This window comes from Hemibagrus wyckioides, linkage group LG07 (genome assembly GCF_019097595.1).
Source record: "Hemibagrus wyckioides isolate EC202008001 linkage group LG07, SWU_Hwy_1.0, whole genome shotgun sequence".
Classification (NCBI taxonomy): domain Eukaryota; kingdom Metazoa; phylum Chordata; class Actinopteri; order Siluriformes; family Bagridae; genus Hemibagrus; species Hemibagrus wyckioides.
Window position 1 is genome coordinate 13,075,555 of NC_080716.1, and position 21,846 is coordinate 13,097,400.

Here is a 21,846-nt window from a genome sequence, read left to right on the forward strand (position 1 = left end):
ATGTTAAGGTGGGGAATGAGGTGGGAGAGATAAAGGACAGGCCGAGCTACTGCGAAGAAAAAGATCCAGACAGCAGCGATTCAGAGGCACAGACACAACACGTCAAACCAACAGCATTTCAATTACAACTAAAACCAAGTATTAATCAGTAGTGCTGTTTGTAATGATTTTTTTTGTCCTTCAGCTCTCGAAAGTGTTATTAATTTCTATAAACATAAATACAATACTGTAGGCAAATTCCTGAGTCGACAGCGAGTGAACTTAGACCTGTTGAGTCAGTAATAAGTGACTTACTTCCAGATGTCAAATATTATTCATTATACCTGTAGGACTTCAGTGTATAGCGATCAGAGGAAGTGTTATACCTGTATTTTTCAGCATGTGTTGAGGTGTTAAAGCCCTTTGCATTAAATGCGGATCATTAGGGCTGTAACAGTCATATTTATGGTGTGTGCTATCGAGAAGCAACGGAGGTGTTAGGTGCAGGGGCGTGTGAGTGTGTGCTCAGCCTGGTTCAGGATATATACAGGACATGGTAGCCTCCCCTGCTCGGGGCCTCCTGCTCTGTTTCCCTCCGGCTGTAGCTCACTCGGCTCTAACGTTGCAGCTCTAATGACCTAAATACTTTTAATTCACCTCAGAAGACCCTGCCTGCCCAGCGTGTGCCTGCCCCCTCCTATCACACATATATATACACACACATATATGTATCCTTTGATAGTTAGACTGTAGCTAATGTATGGTTTGTTTGTGTATAAATCCTGTTTCCTGTCTATAGAGTAAGGGAACAGTGGAGTGTTTGTTCCTCCTGACATTCTTTCCAGAGAATGTGGTTGAACAAACGCTGTCGAAGTTTGAAGTCCCTCTCTTTTTCAGGCAGCCTGTCGCTCTCTCTCTCTCTCTCTCTCTCTCTCTCTCTCTCTCTCATACACAAAGGCACGCACTTTCGTTCACACAAACTCCAACTGACGTTGAAATGATGTGTTGTGCTTGGCATGCACGCTTTATTTTCCTGTAATCTGTGTCAGAGTGAAGCATTTACAACAATTACCTCAGCATGCTCGACTCACAGCTGTAGTTTTGGCTGCTCGGTGGAGGAGAGGCGAGAGCTTTGTGGCTGATCTCTGCCAGACCTACACCTCACCTCATCCCCGTCTCACTCCCTCCAAGCCGTGCAGCCCCGTTGAAGGCTTGCCACTCCTTTCAAATTGTGGAAACTTTGGCACTTGAAACACTTTCACTTTGTAAGCTGGGGAAGATTTTATTGGCCAGTCTTCTTCATTTAAATGTGTTTCATGCAAATTCTTTAAAAGATGGGAAATGCCTCTGCACCTGTGTTTAGTTTCCGTGTCATTTTTATGTCCTGCTTTTTGGGTCAGAATACTACTGGTAGCACTACTCATTTCACACTTTCTCACTGTGTTGTTAAGGGACAAGGCTCCTATATGGCCCGCAACCTGGTGAGTTCAGCATTCAGAGCATAGTATGACCACTAAGATGGTCTGCTTCGTATTCCAAGCGTCTAATGTCTAATATCTCTTCCTCATGCCTTTTCAATATTGTATCTGGTTAGAAATTGACTGCGAGATAATCATTGATAGTGAGCTTGCACGCTGAAGCTTTAACTACGGTTAAAATCTATGCTAAAGGTTTGACGGTAAGAAGGTGTTCAAAGGCCAGATGGGTAACAAGGTGTGATTTATTGTGCATAGTGCTTTGAAAATATTTGAATAGTTTGTGTTTCGAATCTTAAAAGCTGTAACGGCGAACAAACCGTATAATATAGAAACGAGGTAATAAACAATACCAACTGTCCCGTCGCATTATTACAATCATCCTGTGAGCACGTTTCCATTTACGGCCCCAGCAATGAAGATAAGAAGTTGTTAAATGTTATCACATAGCTTTACACAGGAACTACAGAATTATTTCCTGGAAAGCAACAGTGATTTGTGTATGTGTTTTTTTTTTTTCAAAGGTCAGTGTTTCAACATAATGGTGTGCATTAAGTTGTGTGGTTTGTGCTTTGTGCGGTTTGGCTCTACAGCTGTGTCTGTACAGTACGTGTCTGTGTGATAGAGTATTTATAGTGCGATGTTGCGGAACACGCGACCCAATCGGCCGAGCTCGTAAAACACCTGTGTAAACATTGAGTATATCGCTCGAGTTGGAGGAAAGAATCCTGTCAGCTCTCTCTCTCTCTCTCTCTCTCTCTCTCTTGCTCACTCACTCCTGCACTGAACATGAGGAGCACTCTGCTCTGCTCTGCCCCTCCCTTTCCTGCAAATGAGAAGAAAAATTCTCCCTCCCTCATTTTTCCCTCTTTTTTTCCTGAGAAGAACAATGAGGACACGCGTGGTGGGGAGGGCCCCCTCAGTGTGGCCCCTACAGCGCTTATATCCCTCTGTCCAGGAAGAGTGTGTGTGTCTGTGTGTGTATGTGTGTGAGATGCACGTGGGCCACTGGGGACCTCTAAATATTGTCTGTAAAGAGGCCTGCCAGAGCGGAACCCATTCCCACATCAGGCACACACACACACAAACAAATGTCCTTTTTTTTTTTTTTTTGTTTAGGGGAACTCCAAACCCTCACACTGTTCCTTATCGAAAGTGATAAACAACACGGAACATATCATAATTCCACAGCACTTCAGTGTAAATACCCCCGGGCCTCTACATTGTCCCACAAGCTCTTACCGGCAAAGCCAATAGCATGCATTAGTAAGAAAGATAAAGATCCAAAAGTCGTAATTATCATAATTATCTTATTGTGTGTGTCATAAAAAGTACAGGTACAAAAGCAACAACAAGGCCTTGAATGCAAGTCGAGGAAATGCTTGTGATAATTACGGAACAATTCGTAGAAAGATTAGAAATGTAACTCGTGATATGGAATCCACTCCACATGCTAGCACTTAGGCAGTCACTAAGTTTATTGGATTGCCCAATTTACAAATTGTATGACATCATCAAGCCTCACCGTCGAACTGTCGGTTGGTCGAGATCTGCACGTAGAGGAGAGAGGAAGTGTGCTAATCATCACCGGCTTTCTCGACAGCCCTCTAGCCCTGCGAGTTTGTCTGCGCTCCATGTAACACTATCTGCAGAAAGGAACACAAAATGGAGGGCTTTGTGAGGGGAGATTAGCCTAGCAACTCCTGATAAGGGCTAAACCAAACAAAGGCAACCTGAATATGGTACAAGGAGGCAAGCACAATTAGGACGTGTCATGTAATAGGTGATATAGGTGTGCATAGAAAGAGAATATGTTCTTTAGTTATGGATGTGGTGGAACTCTGGATTATATTTAAGATACAAAGATGTGTATGTAAATACAGAAATCTTCCAGATTTGCAAGTGGAAATATCTCACCCTTTCAAATCTATTTCTATTACTGAACCATTGAATAGTATCATCTATTATTTTATTGAAACTGATGATATACAAACACGTTGTTGGTGACGTTCTTGTTGTAGAAATGTTTTTCCACATTACCAGTAAATTAGGATGGGAACTAAAGGTAGGGGACACAGCCATAAATTTGCCTTGTGGATTTGTGTTTCTGCGCTTCTGTCTTTATTTTGTTCTTCACATGGGCTTGAAAGAGGTCACAGTTACGCCATGTTCTTCCTCCATCTCCTCTCACTGCATTGTGACCAAATGAGATTCACAGCCATATCTAGATATAGCTGTGGTTTCACTGACACTCAGTAATGCCAGTTCGAAAAACATTCCCCTTGATGAGACACTAATGCTTACTGTAAAAAGAAATTTCCGAAGTAACAATGTCTAGTCAATCAGGAAAACAAATTCAGAATAATCTGGAGACACTTCCTCTTATTAATCAAAGTCGTGTAAACTGAGACAAATTCCTCAGACAGTTTCCAGATACATGAAGTTAATCTTTAAAGTACTTTTAAGGTCAAACTCACATCTGGTCAGTGCACATAAAGGCTTAGCAAAAATAAAACTACTATACAACATTAATAACAATTGTTCCTGAGTACAAATATGCACACAAGAACATTGGACTAAATGATATCTAATGAGGGTTCGTGTCAGCATGTAATGTGAATCGGAATGCTCGGGTATGGATCGTTATCAGCTCATTAGTGCTTCAGTTGAGTAAACTGTGCTCAGACCTGGTCACTTATTGGTCAAGCTGTTTAGATACTTGGAAATCACCTCACATTTTTTAGGCTGTTACATAATTTCATACCAACACTAGACATGATTTTGTTTGTTTTGGTTTGTCATTTCTGTTATCATTTTCTTGGCTCACATATAACTCAGAACAAGCAAAATCTAGTATTTGAGTACTAACATGAATAAAAACCTTCTCTAGGGAGGAGGACTATAGGAGTAGACAACCGCCAGATAATCTCTTTAGCGCTTTGTATACGTTGGTATGAGTGTGAAATGCAGCATTAACTGTGATTTTATGAGCAACAAAAGAAAGGCCTCTTCTGTACTTCAGTTTGTTCCTCTTTCCCTCCTTGCTCCCATTTCCATGATGGTCATTCATTTTGATATCTGCGACTAATCGGTTTGAATCACTGACCTGTCAAATGAATACAGTACATCACTGAGTATTTAGAGCAAGGTAATGAAGAATAATATGCTGACTGCGAATGTTACACTGTAGAAATACTCCTTTTCTTGAACTTTCCGTCCTCTCTGGTGCAGTACAGTAAGAGTGATTAGGCACGCAGAACAGTATGTATTGAACACATTAGTTCAGCTTATAGCATTACATAGGGCAGGGTTGTGATTACCGGCTGTATCCATTCAGCTGCTTATATGAATGGTCGAGAACGCTGGGACATGTCTGGTCCATGTATAAAAAAAATACGTAACATTGTTCAGTTAAATGTGAAGGAATGAGTGCCGTGTTGAGAGTTGGCATGTTTATGCTGGCATTAATGAGACGTATTGGGAGTTGGGAGTAAAGCAGTGATGTCATATACACCCTCTTTGGGGGATCCTGATGTTTATATTCTGTATAAGTGAAATATGTGAATGTGTTCCAGGCTAACTCTTTCCAGCAGTGATTTTTTTTTTGGAGTTAGACAGGAGTGTTCACCTTAAAGGCACTAATACATACTCTTATTTAAAATAAGTACTTAACAATGCTTGGGAAGTTTAAGTACTAAACAAACCAGCGCATGAGAGACACTATGAGCAGAGTAGCAGACAGCTGAAGAAGACTTTATCTCTCCACTGGACGTCTGTCATTTGTTGAGTCTAACAGAGCGCTCATTCATTCAGCCTTCCATGAAAGTGGCTCATGGAGATGTAAGGGCCAGCATTGTTTGTGCTCTGCGATGTTTAATCAGTTTGGATTGGACAACATATTAAAACTTTGGCTACGGCTTGAAGACTTTTGTCTGAGGAGGAGACGCTAGTGATGGATGTTTTCTTATGCTCATGACTGCAGTAAGAGGCTTAAAGGGAATTGAAATGGATCTTGGTCGTACATTTTATCTTGGGGTTGAGCAACAAATAATAGTTCCCATTGTCCTGATTTGCACTGCAATCTGCATGGGAAGACCTTCTTGTTTTTACAGACCATGGACATATAATGGAGTGTTAGATCCCCACTACTGTCGCACCTCCCTCTCCAGCCTAGGCCTTTAAGAACTGATTACACAAACGTTTACGTCTTCTACAGAGTGCCACAGGAGAGATAAAGGGCAGCTGATGCTTATCCCCTTCCTACATAGTAGAAACCACTAAGATGGAACGTAAACCAAGCATCGCAGGCAGACTTTCATGTTCTCCATTACATATGTGGTTGCTCAGATCACACCTTAATTGATAGTCTCAAGATCGGGCTTCATTGTTAGCTAACCTGCTAACCGCACCCAATTGTCATGAGGATCACAGTGAAGTGAAGGCAGGAAGCCACAACACCTCGGCCTGACCATTGGCACAGGTTTTAATTTAGAGTCCTGCTGTAAGTGTGGCATTTGTTCCTATTAAATGTTTGATGATGCAGAGCTGCACGAGGAAAAACCCAGTATAAAGCGCTCGCTTGTTTCAGGTTAGCTATGCGGAATCAGAGAACAAAAGGATAGCTCACAGAGGGATGGTTGGAGGCCAAGCACAGGGGTAGCAAAGAGGCTAAATTTAGCCTGGTGTCCGGCGCAGTGCACTACGTGCATGGACTCACAACGCTTCATACAGTGTGCATGATAATCATTCCACTTTTCAACACTGGACAAAGCAGGCGGTATGTCCCAGATCCAACATCACACGCCTAAAAATACACATGGACATATGTTTGTTTTTTGTTTTTTTGCTTAACCATGAGCTGCTTTCTTCTCTAGAGGAATGTGATTCAGTTAAAAAAATCTTATACAAAAAGTAAAGGGGTTTGTATGTTTGCAAACTGCATCAGATACTTTGGACCTGCTAGGTTTTTTTTCCCTTTCTTTCTTTACTGTTAAGCAGCACTTAAAAATAATTACTGTTCCATTCTATAATTCATCACTGCTAGACACCAGGCCATGTCATAAGCCTTTGTTATATTTAAATACAACAGAAGCTCTGGGAACATTGTCTCATGAGCACTAAGGGTTAAAACTGCAAACGTCTTCCATAGAACTGCAGCTGCCAAGGTTAAATGAGGTGATAGCAAATTGTTTACTTACTGAAATGTTCTATCAAGTTTAGCTGGTTTGTCATTAAGCCGGCCTTCTCAGGCTGTTGGGACGGTTGTGTAAGTTGTATTAGTGGCCTGTTATCTCACTGCATGGCTGTCAGTGACAGCGTCTGCCTTGTAAAGATATAATTCCCATCTCTTTTCAAAACCACCTTTGTCAATAAAAAGACACAAGACCTTTAGATAATAGACATTTCATTGAAGAACAGTGTATTAAATAGCAAGCTTATAGAACTAAAGTTAATCCTTTTGCCCTTAGCATTCCTAGCTTTTCATCTGTTTGCCACTAGGTTTTCTTTGCGTGGAGAGCCCACAGTGACATGGAGCAATTTATGTCAACACCCTCAAGTCACATTTAATCCCCCTACCCTGTCTCTGCATGCCCACCAAGGGTCTTTGAACTAGAGTGGCTTATGACCCAGTTTATTTTCCTGTTAAATGGCTCCTGATGAAGTTCTCATCTCAAACTGGTGTGCTTCTGCAGGCTGTCTACTCTCGCTGGTTTTCCCAGAGCTCCTCTGCGTTTGTCTTCCCCGAGCTCTGGAGTTCTGCTCTTTCAGCCCACACAGCACAAGAATCTATGGCCTGGAGAAAAGGCATGAACCACAACTCAGTGATGATCGATGGTCCTTGCTCAGCTTGCTGGAGTCTGCTGAGACCTGAAACCAACTGTACAATATGAGCATCTTCGCTCAGCTACATATCTGTGGCATATGTGCTACTCTTCTTGTCCTGTCAGTGTACAATAGGAGGTATAGAATTGTTTGAAAAACTGTGTCCAAGTGCTCTATGGGTAAAAGACACAAATGATATTAATTTTGTATACTTCTTTATTGAAAATAACAGACATGGTTTTTCACCTCCTTTAACAACTAGGTACACCTTGTTTTTGATAGTATCTCAGTATCCCTGTATCTTGATCTGATAGTATCTGTTTACTTTACTCAGGAACTTTTGTCTGCATATGTACAGGTTTGGTTTACGCTGTAACCTAATGCGAGTTCATCGAGGCAGCAGTGTTACTCAATTAGCCATCACTGTTCTAAGTGCTCGGGTAGCTGTGGCTGATGTATTTACGTGCTGTTGTTGTGTTTATAGTTTCCTCTGCCGAAACCTCTTATGAAGCGCGGCGGATGAAATGAGACGTGATTTAGAGAGGTCTGTCACAATGCGAGTGGCCACGGCTGCCGCTTCCTACTTTTGTGTGGATGAGGACCCGGGGGTGGAGCAGCGGATGCACGGCCCTGGCTCTTGGCCCCGGCAAAGGGAAGGAAACTCTGTGTCAAAGGCGGCCCTGTTATCTGAGGCAAAGGCGTACGCTCTGCCTCAGCGGTCGTGTCATTGTCACAACAGGAGAGATCAGATACAGCAGACCCACTGAAGGTTTTCTTGATTAGCCAAAAGTGTTTTCGCAGCTCCTTAAAAGTCCTCGTGGGCCTCACACGTGAGAGAGGTGTGGCAGAACTCGAGCCTTCATTTAGTCCTTTTGACTATTTGTTTTTTTCCGTACAGGCTCCACACAGGGTGTGCAGGGTTTTCTAATAACCTTGAGAGAAGCCCTGCAGGCCCCAGTTCACTGAGTGCATATGGCATATTTCTGCTCAGTGTGCCGAGGCTGCCCCTGACAGAGGCCCCCCACCCCATGCCTGCTTGCGCACACGCACACACACCCACACACACACTGAAGTTTTTCCCCCCTGTCCCAAAGAGTGCTCCCAGTAGATATGCTCTATGGCTTCTCACAGACTCCATGAAGGAAATGCATTATGTGTAAAAGGAATTCCATATGGTGACATATGATCTGTGTAATTCCTTCAATTGATAAAAAAGCCCTACCTTTGTGTCTGCTTGGCATGAATAGCTTATAAGAAGCCTACTGCCGGTGTAGTTTTTTTTCTTCTGCTTGTTCTTCCTGGGGCCAGTCTGAGGCCTGAGCATTACTGCACAATGTCTGCACTGGGGTGTGTGTGGGCTCCAGAGTTTGCCATGGCGAACATTTGCAGACGGAGGTCTGAGCTGTTCCAGGTGAGGTGTGCCAAGCTCAAGTGGCTTGGACAGGGTGAAAAGGAAGTGTTGCAGCACCTCTGCCAACCACCTGGGACTCCAGCCGAAACCCTTGTGCCCGCTACCTGGACCTGCGATCAGCTCGCTCTGGGACCGGGTTGTAACTTCACTTCCAGTGCATGTCTATGTGAAAAAAAAGTCCCTGGCCATGAGGGTTGGAGGAGTATGTACATGTGAACACTTGCCAAGAGTGCAGGTTATTGAGTGTGATCCAATTGTGGCCCTTTGATATCTTCCTTAGTTCCCATGATGCAATGGTGTGTCCAGCTACATACATGCAGATAACATTTTATAGCTTTTGGATTGCAGCCTATTCAACCTCTACAGGCCTGTTATTTTTGCCTCAACATTTAATGTTAGAAATCTAAAACATTTATTAGAGTGAAAAAAACTTTTGTGGGGATGTTGAGCCTTTCTTTGGTTGGTTACAAGTTTTCTTAATTGGAATTGGTCAGAGACAAACACTTAGCGTGTTCCTCACATACCATTCTAGCAAGGAGAAAGATTTGTAATGCTTTCAAATATTTAGCATACGTATATGACACTGTACCTTGTTGCTGTAAAACAATACAGATTTTCCTCGTGCCAGAATAGACACTCACTGCATTCCACTAGGCTTACAAATCCGGAAAAAGCCTTACAAATACCATCTCAATCCCTAATCTCAACCCCGACCACTGTAATTTTCACTCGCTAACAACATGAAACAAAAGGTTTATCAGATGTGTACACATTTATGGCAGCACCACACAGGGCTGGGGGCTAAAAAGGCAGTGAAGTTTAGCAGGTTTTTTTTCCTAAGATGATGGAAAATGCCTGCAGGCAATAATAATTAATGCACAAGATGGTAGCATACCTGGGTTGTAAAAGTGAAGTGTTCAGGCCTTGAGGATTTTTATAAAAGTGAAAGGAACACCAAAATCATAGATTAGTCTGTCTGTGAAAATTTTAATGCAAAGAAAGCGTCAATGTGATGAAAATCTGCATGACCGAGAAGAAACTTGTGACTTCCTTCCATTCTCCTCCCCTCTCTTCCTTCTTCCTTTTTTCCCCTCACTGTTCTGTCTGTTACTGAGAAACATGTTCCATACAACGTAAACAAGAAGGACAGATTCTTCCCAAGCATTGTGTACCTCCCATACCAGAGCTGTCCCATCTGCTACCTGGCTTCAACCTCTCGCTCACCTTTTCTGACAAACTCGAAACAGCGTGCTCGGATGAATACAGAGCCAGGCGTCAGATTGTGAAGAGTGCAAGAAAGACCCCTGCCGAGAGTTAGAGCTGACAATCTCACAGAATTGAGGACGTGGCAGAACGAGGAAGGACGCAGGACGGAGAATTCCTGAGTTGGCTATTGAACAGCAAACCTCAGTCAGTTAAAAGATATTAACATGGCGCTTTATATCATTCTCTTAACTTCCTTTCTTTCCCATTCTATTAATGCACCTGTAGTGTGGTTGGTGAAAAAGGTACCTTTTGAGGAACATTAACACCTCTCTTCTGAATCTGCCTGCATGACAGCTAAGCATTGTCCTTATCATTCTAGTGCTCTGACACTCCGCCAGAATAGCTGAAGTGCACACAAAGGCCTTTTGCATTCTCAGCCCCTACGGCATGGGAGGGCGAGCGCAGCCACAGTGTGTAGGGAAGCCTGCTATAATTCTCATGCTACATAACAACGATTACAAAAAAGAGCAACACTGTTTGCACTCCGCTGCAGTCTCTTTGTCCCTTTCACAAGGCTCTCTCTTGTCCTTACTTGATATGCGGCATTAGTTGAGTCAGCACGGAAAAGAAATATTTATCTTATTCGCGGCAAATCTTTTATTAAATGAGTGGCTACTTCTATAAATAATGTATTATGCAAAAAGCTTAAAGAAATTGCGAAATTGAATACACACTGAAAAATGAGCAAGTAGCTGCCTCACATAATAGCTTAATTATGTTGTTTTGTAGAATGTTCCAGTGTTGTTCAACCACTAAGGGTATTTGCTTTAAGATATTTAAATTTCACGTTGGCAAAAGGAAAAGTGTCTCATGAGCACAAGACTTACGAGATTCTGTTAATAGCAGCATTCCTCAACATCTGCTTAATGCCAGACTTTGTGTAACATTGTTTATGGTGTTGGAACAACTGAATCTGAAATTCATTTAGCAGTTCCTCCTCTCACTGTCGCACATATAAACTGAACACTGGAGCCAAACCACATGTTGTTACTGCTGCAGCCCAGGGCCGCCCTAGCAAGCCTCAAGAGCACATGGTAGATTTGCCTTCCAGGGAGGAGGGACCCTGCGACTAACAGAACGTGAATTACAGCGTAGCATCCGCCCATTATAAAAGACATGCGCTGAGATCACCGGTCTGCCGCTGCACATGATTGGACCATTGCCTGTCTTCTGACCTTGTAGCAGGCATCATGGGCTCTCCAGAGCTGAATGAGAGCTTCCTTCATTATGCTTGCGTTAATCATCAGCCACTGGCCTGCCGACACTTTCCGCCTGAGAGGCTTTATCAGGAGAAGCTGCTCCGTGCTCTTGCCGTGTCCCTTTCAAGGGTGTCTGATTCACTGCTGTGGCCGATGTTCCTCAATTTGAATTTTAAAAGCTTCTGCAAGCCTTATATCAAATCATAATATGTTCATGTCAAGGAATGTTGAGCTTTGAAGTCTTCACCCGGGGATCGTGAATAGAACCACAGAAAGTTACCTGGTGAAGCCACAGTTAATTCTTCTCCTAATGCAGCAATCCGCATGGCTGCTTTGAGTTAACATGTGTCTGGTATGTGTTTCACAAGGTCCACTGTATACCACGCTCATTACCCAGATCAAGCCTTTAACAGAGGTGCAGGGCCCCAGGAGTCCGTCAGTCTATGGAGACTTTAGTTAAGAGCTTGTGAAGTTTTTAGACTTGTTTCAGTATGATCGTTTACTATTTGCTAAGACCAGGTGATTTGTGTGAATTGTAATATACACCAGCATTACAGGCTGCTTAGGCTAGTAGGGTTGGAAAGTAGAGGTGGTTGGATTTGTGTTACTTTTCTGTGCTTTGTTATTATATTTTACTGTATATTCTTCATGCTTTGTGAATTGCATTATCCGTTTGTATTTTTTATCAAGAGTAAGATGGGTTGTTTAATACAGGCCATTATGAAGCCTTGGAATAATCTTTCCCTGATTATTCTGTTAAAGCTCCTGCCACAGATGTAGGCTACCTAATTTTGCCTTTTCTGAATGCCAGACAGAGAGACTCAATGTTGAGAGCACTTTTCTGGTAATTGAATGTTGTGGCAGAAACAGACCACGAGGGACTTCTGCAGCATCTATTTTCACTTGGTGAGTGTTTTTCAGTCTGAAATTAGTGGTGTTGTAGCACTATAAAAGTGCTCGGACATCTGTTGGCTAGGCTGGGAGTTTTTTTTTTATGTTTGCAGTGACACAATAAATTAAGTGATTTCCTCTGATGTCTTGTTCTGAGCATGGGTTTTTGGCGGAGCAGCCTAAATGAGTGAATGCTTTGTTTCTTTGTCAGTTTTGTGCCAAGATCTTTCCTCAGAAGTGGTGTTATATGTCCAATAAGTCATTATCATCCTAATTTGGGTACAGGTGAATGTGTGTGTGTGTGTGTGTTGTAGTATATATGTAAATGATTGCTTTGCCCTTGGGTCAGGCTGGACTTGGGCCATACTTGGATACTCCTCCCCTGCCACCTTGGCACTTTGCCGTACTTCTCATGCAGGAGTTGGCACTTTACTTTACTGACCATCTTCCGCTCCTCACACATAAGCCTGGTCAGCAGCTGAGCCTGGCCTGGTCACGACCTGCAGCGTAAGGAATCCTTATTGCCTGCTAATCCTTTAGAGGGATTTTCTCCAAGAAAAAACTGAATAATACCATTTTAAACAAATGCCTAAATAATCAAAACTGATCAAAAATAACCATCACGATTTGAGAAATGTGTAAACTTTATAAACACAGCCACATGATAACAGTTGTATCGTTGTCCTTGAATTATAGGTTTAGATAAGTATCAGTGTTTTGCCTATTATTTACCTATAACCTTGACAGCTAGTATTTTCACAGTTCAGGTTCAGTTGCTTTTCTTTCATCTCCCAGGACCGAGACCCATTTAAAGAGCAAATGTACTGGATTGCTGCAACATAGAGAGGCATTTTTATTCCAAGAAACACAAAGCAGTATAATACTACCAGGTGTATTAAAAGATTATATGCATTCTGCTCCTAATCTGGTTTTTAAATAAGATGAAAATAATAGCACAGCTGTTGGAGAGTATTGCTACACTGGATTAGTGATATATTGGAGTTTCTATAACCCGTTATGCTGCTTTATTAAACTCCTTCAAGAGCCTGAACAAGATTTAATAATAAATAAATAATATATTTGATAATACATAATAAATAAATAAATAATGATTTTTGTAAAAATATGAGTACATCTATAATATATACTTAATTTATATAATAGAAACCTAATTTTAAAAAAGTAAACATATAAGTAAAATAAAGGTTAGATTTCTCCCTGACGTCAATATAAAATTAATCACAAAGACCTTTTCTTAACCTTTTATGTATCCCATCTATTCCAAGGGCGCCAATACTTTTGGAGCGGACTGTAACAGCATGAGGGCTGTTGCCTCAAATGATCTTAGACCACATGAAAGAGAAGTTTACTAATCCCAGCGACAATCATTAAATATACAGCACCTCAAACATCCTGTCGAAGCCTGAATGTATATAAACCCTCCCTTCATTTACATGAATATTTCTATTATTGATGAAGGTCTCGGTGCACATGTGCCAAAAGTTTTGAGTATGAAGAGTTTTGTGTGATTTTTTGCTGGAGATATGGTTCACACAACATGTTCTGACAGAGCGAACATAACTATGTGGTGAGACAGCATTTTACGATGCGCCTCACACATGCATGTGTGTGTGTGTGTGTGTGTGTGTGTGTGTATGTGTGTGTGTGAGTCCTTCAGTCATGTCCCTAAAATGTCCCCACCCACAGTTTTTGCATTCAAGTGTAATTTGTGAGACAGGTTTGAATATTGTATTCAATATTCAGTGTATATGTGTGTGTGTGTGTGTGTGTGTGTGTTGAGTTAACTGGACTTATGAGAAAGAACTAAGTGACAGTGCATTCAGTCAATGTAATATAAGCACGCACACCAGAGAATCAAATATAATTTGTACAAACGATCATTGGTTTCCGTCCTGCTGATTAACAGCCCAGACTGCCAGCCATGAAGGACGCGAAAGCCTCGGAACTGTGATTACGATATTAGGAAACGGCTGCCATTATCCTGAGTTGCTCTGACTTGGAAAGTGAGAGATGAAAGAAAGGAGGCAGACTGTTAAAGGCATGTCTGAGTCTGGGTCTCCGAGTGCATGAGACTCTAGTAGCCTTACTGACCTCCCATACACACTTAGACACACACGCTCGCCACCACCCCCCCATCCCGCAATGACAATCCACACACACACATACACGCACACACTCCCCTTTCCCTGTGGGCCCCCTGTTGTGTCATTCACAACTCTCCTCTCTCACTCCCTCTCTGTCTTTCTGGCTCTCTCTTGAACTTTTCCTTTACTTCTTCTCCCCGTCTGCCCCCTCCCAGTCTCTCCTCCTCTTAACTACTTGTGTGGAGTTAATGGACTGTTTTGGCTGGGCTCCAGCCGCTGAGTGTCACCTCATTAGTGTTCCTCCAGACAGGAGCTCGGTATGGTGGAATGTCATTGGTTGCCACCCAACCCCTCGCCCTCTTTCGCACTCACCTCCATGAATGGGGAAATGTGCATGCATAATTAAATCTATAGTCTCACTCTCTCTCTCTTTCCCCACACCGTTCTCTCTTTCTGTGCCCACCTCCCTGCCCGGCTTGCGACGGCTACAAAAGGACTGTTGGCCAGTTGCCACAGCCGAGGCCGAATCGGCCCGGACCTCCCCCCACTGTCCCACGACACGGTGCACACTCATGCAAATGGGCCGCTCACTCAGCCAATCAAGCAACAATACACATCCAAGTGGCATGCTGTCACTGGGAAGGAGAGATACCCTGATGAGATGTCATACAATTTCAGTCAATGCAGTCTTTACTACCGCTATAAATACCCTGCAGACAAACACAAGAGGGTAGGAGCTGTGTGCTAATCTCCCTACATAATGTCCATGCTGTTGCAGGCATATCAGTGTTAAAAAGAAATTGAAATTCAAAGTGGCACTTGTGGATTATTGAATTGTTTGTTGATAATCCGTTTTCTTGATGTATTAAACAAGTTCAGGAGTTATCTCCTGGGATGCACTGATAGCATTCTCACATTTTTAGTAAAAAAAATAATAATATTAGGGCTTGGAGTAGCAGCTAATAAACGAGGATGATTCAAAGGTTCTAGTTCTCGACATCATAGCTGTGATGAGGATGTGCTTAAGAAACAATGCGTCCTGTATTGCAAGAGCAATCATGTGATGTACTAACAAATTTGGGGCGATTAATTTCAGATGAACAATTCGTTTATTAACACATGATCTTGTTTTGTTTTTTTTGTTTAGTTCTGAGCTTATTGACAGCTGATCATTTCCAACACTTCACGGTCCCAGGTGCAGATCTCATATGTAATGAGGTAGAACCATAGAAAATTCAATGTTAATTTTAGATGTACAAGTTGAATTTCTGCTCCACACACACACACACACACACACACACACACACTGTATCAAATCTGTGCCTCTCTGGTAAGCCACACAATCACGTATCACACATTTGCATCAGTTTTATTAGTACGTATGCAAAGTGTTCTTGTGAAATTATTGTAATGAGTTGAGAAACATCTTCACGGTTATACAAATCCTAGACGTCCTTTCCCTAGACGTACTACCAGCATTTCAAAATGACCTGCATGATTGAAAACCCCCATATACTCATTTCCATAATCTGTCTATGATTTGACCTTTGGCTGCGGTGATCTGTGCACGCTCTGTGCTGCTTTTGTCACTGAGATGTGAAGGCGCACGGTGCGTGTCACTATGACACCATGGTTTGACATGTGACTGATGAGTCTCCGTGGCCTCGGTGCTGGACTGCCAGAGGAGACATATGTAAGGCAACAGTCTCTGCATGACGCTGTGTGTCAGACTGTGGTGGCCTTTGTTAACACACAGACAGATCAATAACACCACATTGTCCCTGTCAGAGTGGGCACCTATACTTACATGTAAGAGAGTTTGCTTTCTTTCTCTCTCTCTGACACGTCTTCTCTTCTCATCTAAAAAAAAAAATCTGTATTTTAGATGCCTGTCTTGTCTGTGTTGTTTTCTAACCACTGTTTTGCAAGTAATAAGATTGTTATTTTTGATGCTAAACTACACTCCATACTGAACATAATTTGTTATTATCAAGAATAGGAATAAGCTTTGGTCAACTAGAAAAGAAGTCATTAAAAAAAGAGGAAAAAATCGACACATTACATTGTGTAGAGACGTTACAGAGGTACGCTCATAAAGAAAAACAATGTAATTACAAAGATATAAAGTAAAACTATAAAATCTTTAAACCCTTAGCGTTCATTGACGCTTCCATTTTCATTTATCTGAGGCACACGTGTGAGATAGCACCAGTTCATCGCAAGATGGCCGCCAGTCTGTCTTTGTGTCAGCTTTCAGAACAGATGCCCATTGGCTTTGGTGTGCCCACTATTCACACCCCGCGCAGGCGATGCAGCTTTGGCACCCAAAACGCCACGACAGGCTTCCTCTCTCACTCCGTCTCACTCTCTGCGACTGCCAGGATGCTTTCGTCCGTCTATCTCTGTTTAGGTTATGGCTTGTTCTGATAAAAGGCCCAGTGTTTTATTAACAAGAGCTGAATTTAAGACAAAAGGAAATGTCAGCATGAGCATGGTAGAGCGCGCTGGTGAAGAAAGCAAAAAGCGATAAGAGTGTTGTGAGAGATCTACCCAAGGGCCGACACGGAGCAGTAACTGCAGAGTAAAAGACTGATTGTAAAATATGTAGACACTGATGGGAATGTAAATACAGGCCGATTGAGATAGACAAAAGAGAGATGGCGAGAAAAAAAGAAAGTTAAACAGTCGTCTGCCAGGATCCGCCTCGGCTGATTTGTGAGTGTGTGTTGAAGTCACAGCCGTGCTCCGTGAGGTAATAAGCGCTCAGCCTGGCCAGCACCAAAATACTGATGACTGAATACATACACACACCAAAATACACAGTTAAAATGGACACAAACACACACATTTAGCCACAGGCACTATTTACACTAGTGCAGCTGCATGGCTCAAAACATTTCAACCAGGACAGCCCACAATTAGGAGATATTTCTGCCTCTCTCTCTCTCTCTCTATGGTTGGCCCACGAAAGAGAGAGAGAGAAAGAGAGACAGAGAGAGAGAGAGAGAGAGAGAGAGGGTAGACGGAACGAGGGGAAAGAGAGAATTCTTGGCTAAAGCCTGGTTTCCTTGGCAAGCAGAGCAGTACGTGTGCAGCCCTGCTCACTTTCTAAAATGGCTGCCAGACGCCTCCTCCTGAAATGTCGACGGTATGCATGTTCCTTGTCGTTCAATGCGTGTGTGTAAGCGTGCATGTGTGTGTGCGCGTGTGTGTGTGTGAGAGAGATACAACCCAGTCTTCAGCCAGCAAAGAAAAGTTGCTAAAGTATGTGATAGCTCTAAACAAAACACAAAGCAGAGACGAGAGGCCGGATGGGTTGCACAGCGATCGTGCCAAGTATAGGAGTGTGAGTGTGTGTTTATGTTTAGCTGAGCGAGAGTGGGACGTGTGTTTCCAGAGAAAGATTTTTTTTTTTTCATAAAGGAATTGGAAAGGAATGATCCTTATATAATTAGATGACTTGTATGAAAAGAATGCTGAGCTGGGTTGCACATCAGAAACTGACAGATGGATTCAGACAGAAAGAGGAAAGAGGTTTGTCCTGTGAGTGTGTGACTCAACACCTTCTGTGTTCTGTGTGCACCGCAAGAGTGAAGATTGGACATGACGGTGGATCCTGGGGTTTTAAGGGGTTCATCTGTCACAACGACAAGGACAAATTAATCTGCGTGCATGCATTCACATTACTGCATTGATGAAGCACTGATTTTATTTTCTTGTGTTAATTCAAAGATTTACAAAATAGAAATATTTCCAAACTCAGCTGTAAGTCATTATTGAGAGGAATTATTAAGAGTAAAAAGTTTAATTCACTCCAATATGTATGTTATAACAACGAGAAAATCCACCCTTGTATGGGAATTGTTCATTATATGATGATGATATAATAATATTTTCTGTACCTGATGCTTCATTAAAGATCCAGTTTATTATCCAGGAATTCAGATTAAAGCCTATAATAGAGTGAAAAGAGAGTGAAGCTAATTAGAAAGTTTACAAAAGTCAAGAATGTATGTTCGTTGATATTAAACCATTAAAGTTAGCTTTAGGAATAGAATTACCAGGAAGTATCCATCACGGATTAGCTGACAACTTAAAACAAATGTTAAAACTAGATTAAATTTCCTGGTTAAATAATTGCATTGTTTTAACCATAGTTAGAGAAGGAAATTATTCGTAATCACACTATCTGCTCTCACCCACATGGGGATGGATTTCCTTTAGAGTCTGGGTTGAATCTCAATCATATATTACTTCCTGATGCTGTCTGAAGGCGTTTTTCCTTGACATCATCACCTGCCTTGCTCATTAGGGATAAATTTATAATGTTTAAAATTTCTATCATGAATTTATGCATTTCTGTAGAGCTGCTTTGTGACAATGTCCATTTTCATAAACGTGGTGCAAATAAAATTCAGTTGAATTGAATTTAGAAAGTAAGACTTGATGGAACTAAAAAGACATGATTATAAAAATTGAAACAAATACCTGAATTTAATTTCTTGATGATTCTAATGTTAAATATAAATGCTGAATTTAGTATAGGTATATAAATACAGGATATATATGATAAAATAATAAACTACATAAAAAATAAAATACTAACATTAGTTCCGGTTTATCTTCAGTGTATATAAAATTCGAGAAAACAGAACTGAACTGGATTTGGATTTCTCTCACACTCTGCTTCTCTGCTAGTTTGTTTAAACATCGACATGGTCATTAGGTGCCAAGAAGTGTGCTTGGAGTAGTTCTCTGTGTTTCAGGTATCTGTGGCTCACTCTCACAATTATACACACTTACAACACACACACTTACAACACACACACACACACACACACACACACAGAGCACCGGCCTGGCTAAACTGTTTATGAGCGTGGCTTACAGACGTTTATTTTTAAAGTGTCCCATACGTCTTTTCCATTTCAAACGCTACATTGCAAAGGCATATGTACCTCTGAGTAACTCTGTATAGAAACACACACACACACACACACAAACATCTGGACACACAGGCGTGACCTTATAATTAAATGAGAGTTTGTGTTAGAAATACTGTTTTTTCTTGTTTAAATGAAACAGACACACATTTGTGGTCTATTTCTCACATACAGTGACGACAGCTGTGGGGTGTGTTTCTACAGTATTTGGTGTGTGTCCATGGCCCGTAATGAAAAATGAGTCTGGAGCATTTGATGTCTAAATGCCAGAGCCAGCTGCTCTATTGTTTCGACTTTAATCACAGTAAACAACGCTATGCTAGAATGCACCTATAGATTCGAGCCATTCTATTTCCCTTCCCCTCTTTCTCTCTGTCTCCATCTTTCTCTTTTTCGGACGCAGTAGGAGGTGTCTTTATCCAGACTGATGGATGGCGGATAGTGCATATGTGAAGGCTGATCGGCAGGGAAGGGGGATGGGAAGTTGGCATCGGAGCTGGCACTGTCACACTGCCAGCTTGCACCAGTCCCACCAATCAAAGACCTAACAGTCCAGTGGAGCTTTAAGCTTATTAAATCCTACACAATGTAAACGATCTTTTATCCGGAAGATTCACACGATTTCGAGATGAGCTAAAATCATCACAAACCTTGAGCAGATACATTCTGTGTAGAAGTGCTTTGATCATTTTTCATTAACATTAATTTTGTTTCTTTTTCTTTGTCATTTTTGAGCTGGAGCCAAGAACATTCCATTTGTGCAAAGATGTTGATGGTCAATTTTTGTTTTGGGTGTGTGGGGGGTAATAAAAGTTAAACTTAGTACACAAAGAAAATCCCTTCATCAGCTGTGCAAGCAAAGTGCTTCTGAGACTATAGATAGAGAACCTGTTTTTATTTCTATGTATGTATGTATACCACTTCTTCATCTCTCACTCAGACTAGGCTTATAGGAGTGTCGTTCTGAGCAAGGCTTTTTTTAATCTTTAAGAAGTTCGGTGTCGTTCTTAATCTCTGTGTTAGAGATCATATCATCTGGGTCTTTTTTTTTGCAGGGCCCCTCGAACATGTGTGGCTCTTTGTCTTGCGTGAGTGCGTGTGCGAAGAGCGTGTGTAAATCACCGGGGCGGGCGACACACGCTCGGCTGAAGCTGATGTCTTTCGTGCGCTTTTAGTTTCAGTTTTTAATAGCAAATCGAATGAAACCTACCAGACAGTTATTATAGAGTTTGGTCAGAAGTAGAACATCCTACAGCATTTTAAAAAAAAGAAAAGAAAAAAGGGTCACATGGAGGTCAGTGGTATTCTGTACACCTGCCTCCAGAAGGTCGTGTAAGGTAATATCAGCAATTAGGATTCTGTATATATTGAAAGCTCACCCTAATGACATGCTGGATTCTTCTCATTTTTTCATCCCTCCTTTTCCACTCCTTACTTCGCACTGCGTCTGCATTGTGTGATGTATGCTCAAGCTTTTCAGGTTTTGCACGTGTGTGGCTGTTCAAGATCTAAAGTCACTCCTTTGATTGTGTTTTGTTTTGCGCAGAACACATTTTTCGACGCATTTCCTTTTTCCTTCTTTCTTACTTTCTTTTCTCGTTCCTCCATTCTGAAAAAAAGAGAAAGAAAAAACATGTTTCTGCACACATCTGGCCTGGCCTGTCAGGACTGAGCTCCTGCAGTCTTTCCCAGAGAGGATGAGGTGGGGGTTGGGTGGGAACCATACAATAACTGCCATCATATACAAAATACATTAGGATTTGCATGTGAATTTAATACTTTTAATTAAAACGTATAAACGGTTGCTTGTTGTTTTGTTTTTTTTACCTGACAAATTCATTTGTGGATAGTTTTATTTTTTTATTTTTTTCGTTAATGCTGACTGCTTTTCCTGGAAGACAAATTAGCTTTTTATTACCAGATGTCAGTGCCTCCATCCTAAGAGTCAGCTCTGGGTGATGATAATCAAGGATTTCACTAATTTCCCCCTCGCCAGAGAAACAAATAAAAAGCTCTAGAAAGCAGTAAGAGCTTAACAAATAAAGCTGACGGGAATGGAAGTGGATGATAAATGAGGGTAATGTAATCTGCGCTGCCACTGCTCTTTGAGTCACTTAGTCTGCGTTTTGTGTACTAATCCACGTTCTTTATATTTGTTTACAGACTCACAGCAGTCAGGAAGTCCCAGTAACAATGAGCCTGGCAAGAACCCTCCAGGTATCACACACACACACACACACACTCACACACATGTCCATGTCCACATCCAGTGTAGAAAGCCTTTGTTTTTACTAAAACTCTGTGAAGGCAAGACACCACAGGTACATTGTTAGCAATTTTGTTTGCGTCAATTACTTTTCAGATTTTTTTTTGGATCCGCTATAACACGTCTTCTACGCTATACTGAAGGAAATATCGAAAGTGTTTATTTCACCATCGCATACGAACAACTATCTGAAACCTAGCTCCACCCACTTCCATCTCATCAAGTCATATGTCAGTAAAGCTTGTTTCCTGAGACATACATCAGTTTATTCATTTCCATAATAATCTTTGCTTATAAATCTTTTTTTTTTTTTCCTGTGAGCATTTTTTTTTGTCAATTAATAAAGAACAATAAACATTGGAACAATAAAGAAATGTAAATCCAAAAGTTCCGTAAAAGGTCATTCTCTAGAGAATGTTTTCACAGGCAAATAAATATTCTAATGTCATTCAAAAAGTTTTATGAAGTATGCAAATTCATGCACATTT

General features: G+C 41.5%; 1 protein-coding gene across 7 annotated transcripts in view; it reads left to right on the forward strand.

The window, feature by feature from the left end:
* Nucleotides 1-21,846, forward strand: part of LOC131355833 (nuclear factor 1 B-type-like) — a 90,527-nt gene that overhangs the window by 32,348 nt on the left and 36,333 nt on the right. For all 7 annotated transcript variants that reach the window (XM_058394351.1, XM_058394352.1, XM_058394356.1 and 4 more), the window contains exon 3: nucleotides 21,256-21,309. In XM_058394351.1, coding sequence (XP_058250334.1) covers nucleotides 21,256-21,309 — 54 coding nt within the window. The remainder of the gene's footprint in view (nucleotides 1-21,255; nucleotides 21,310-21,846) is intronic.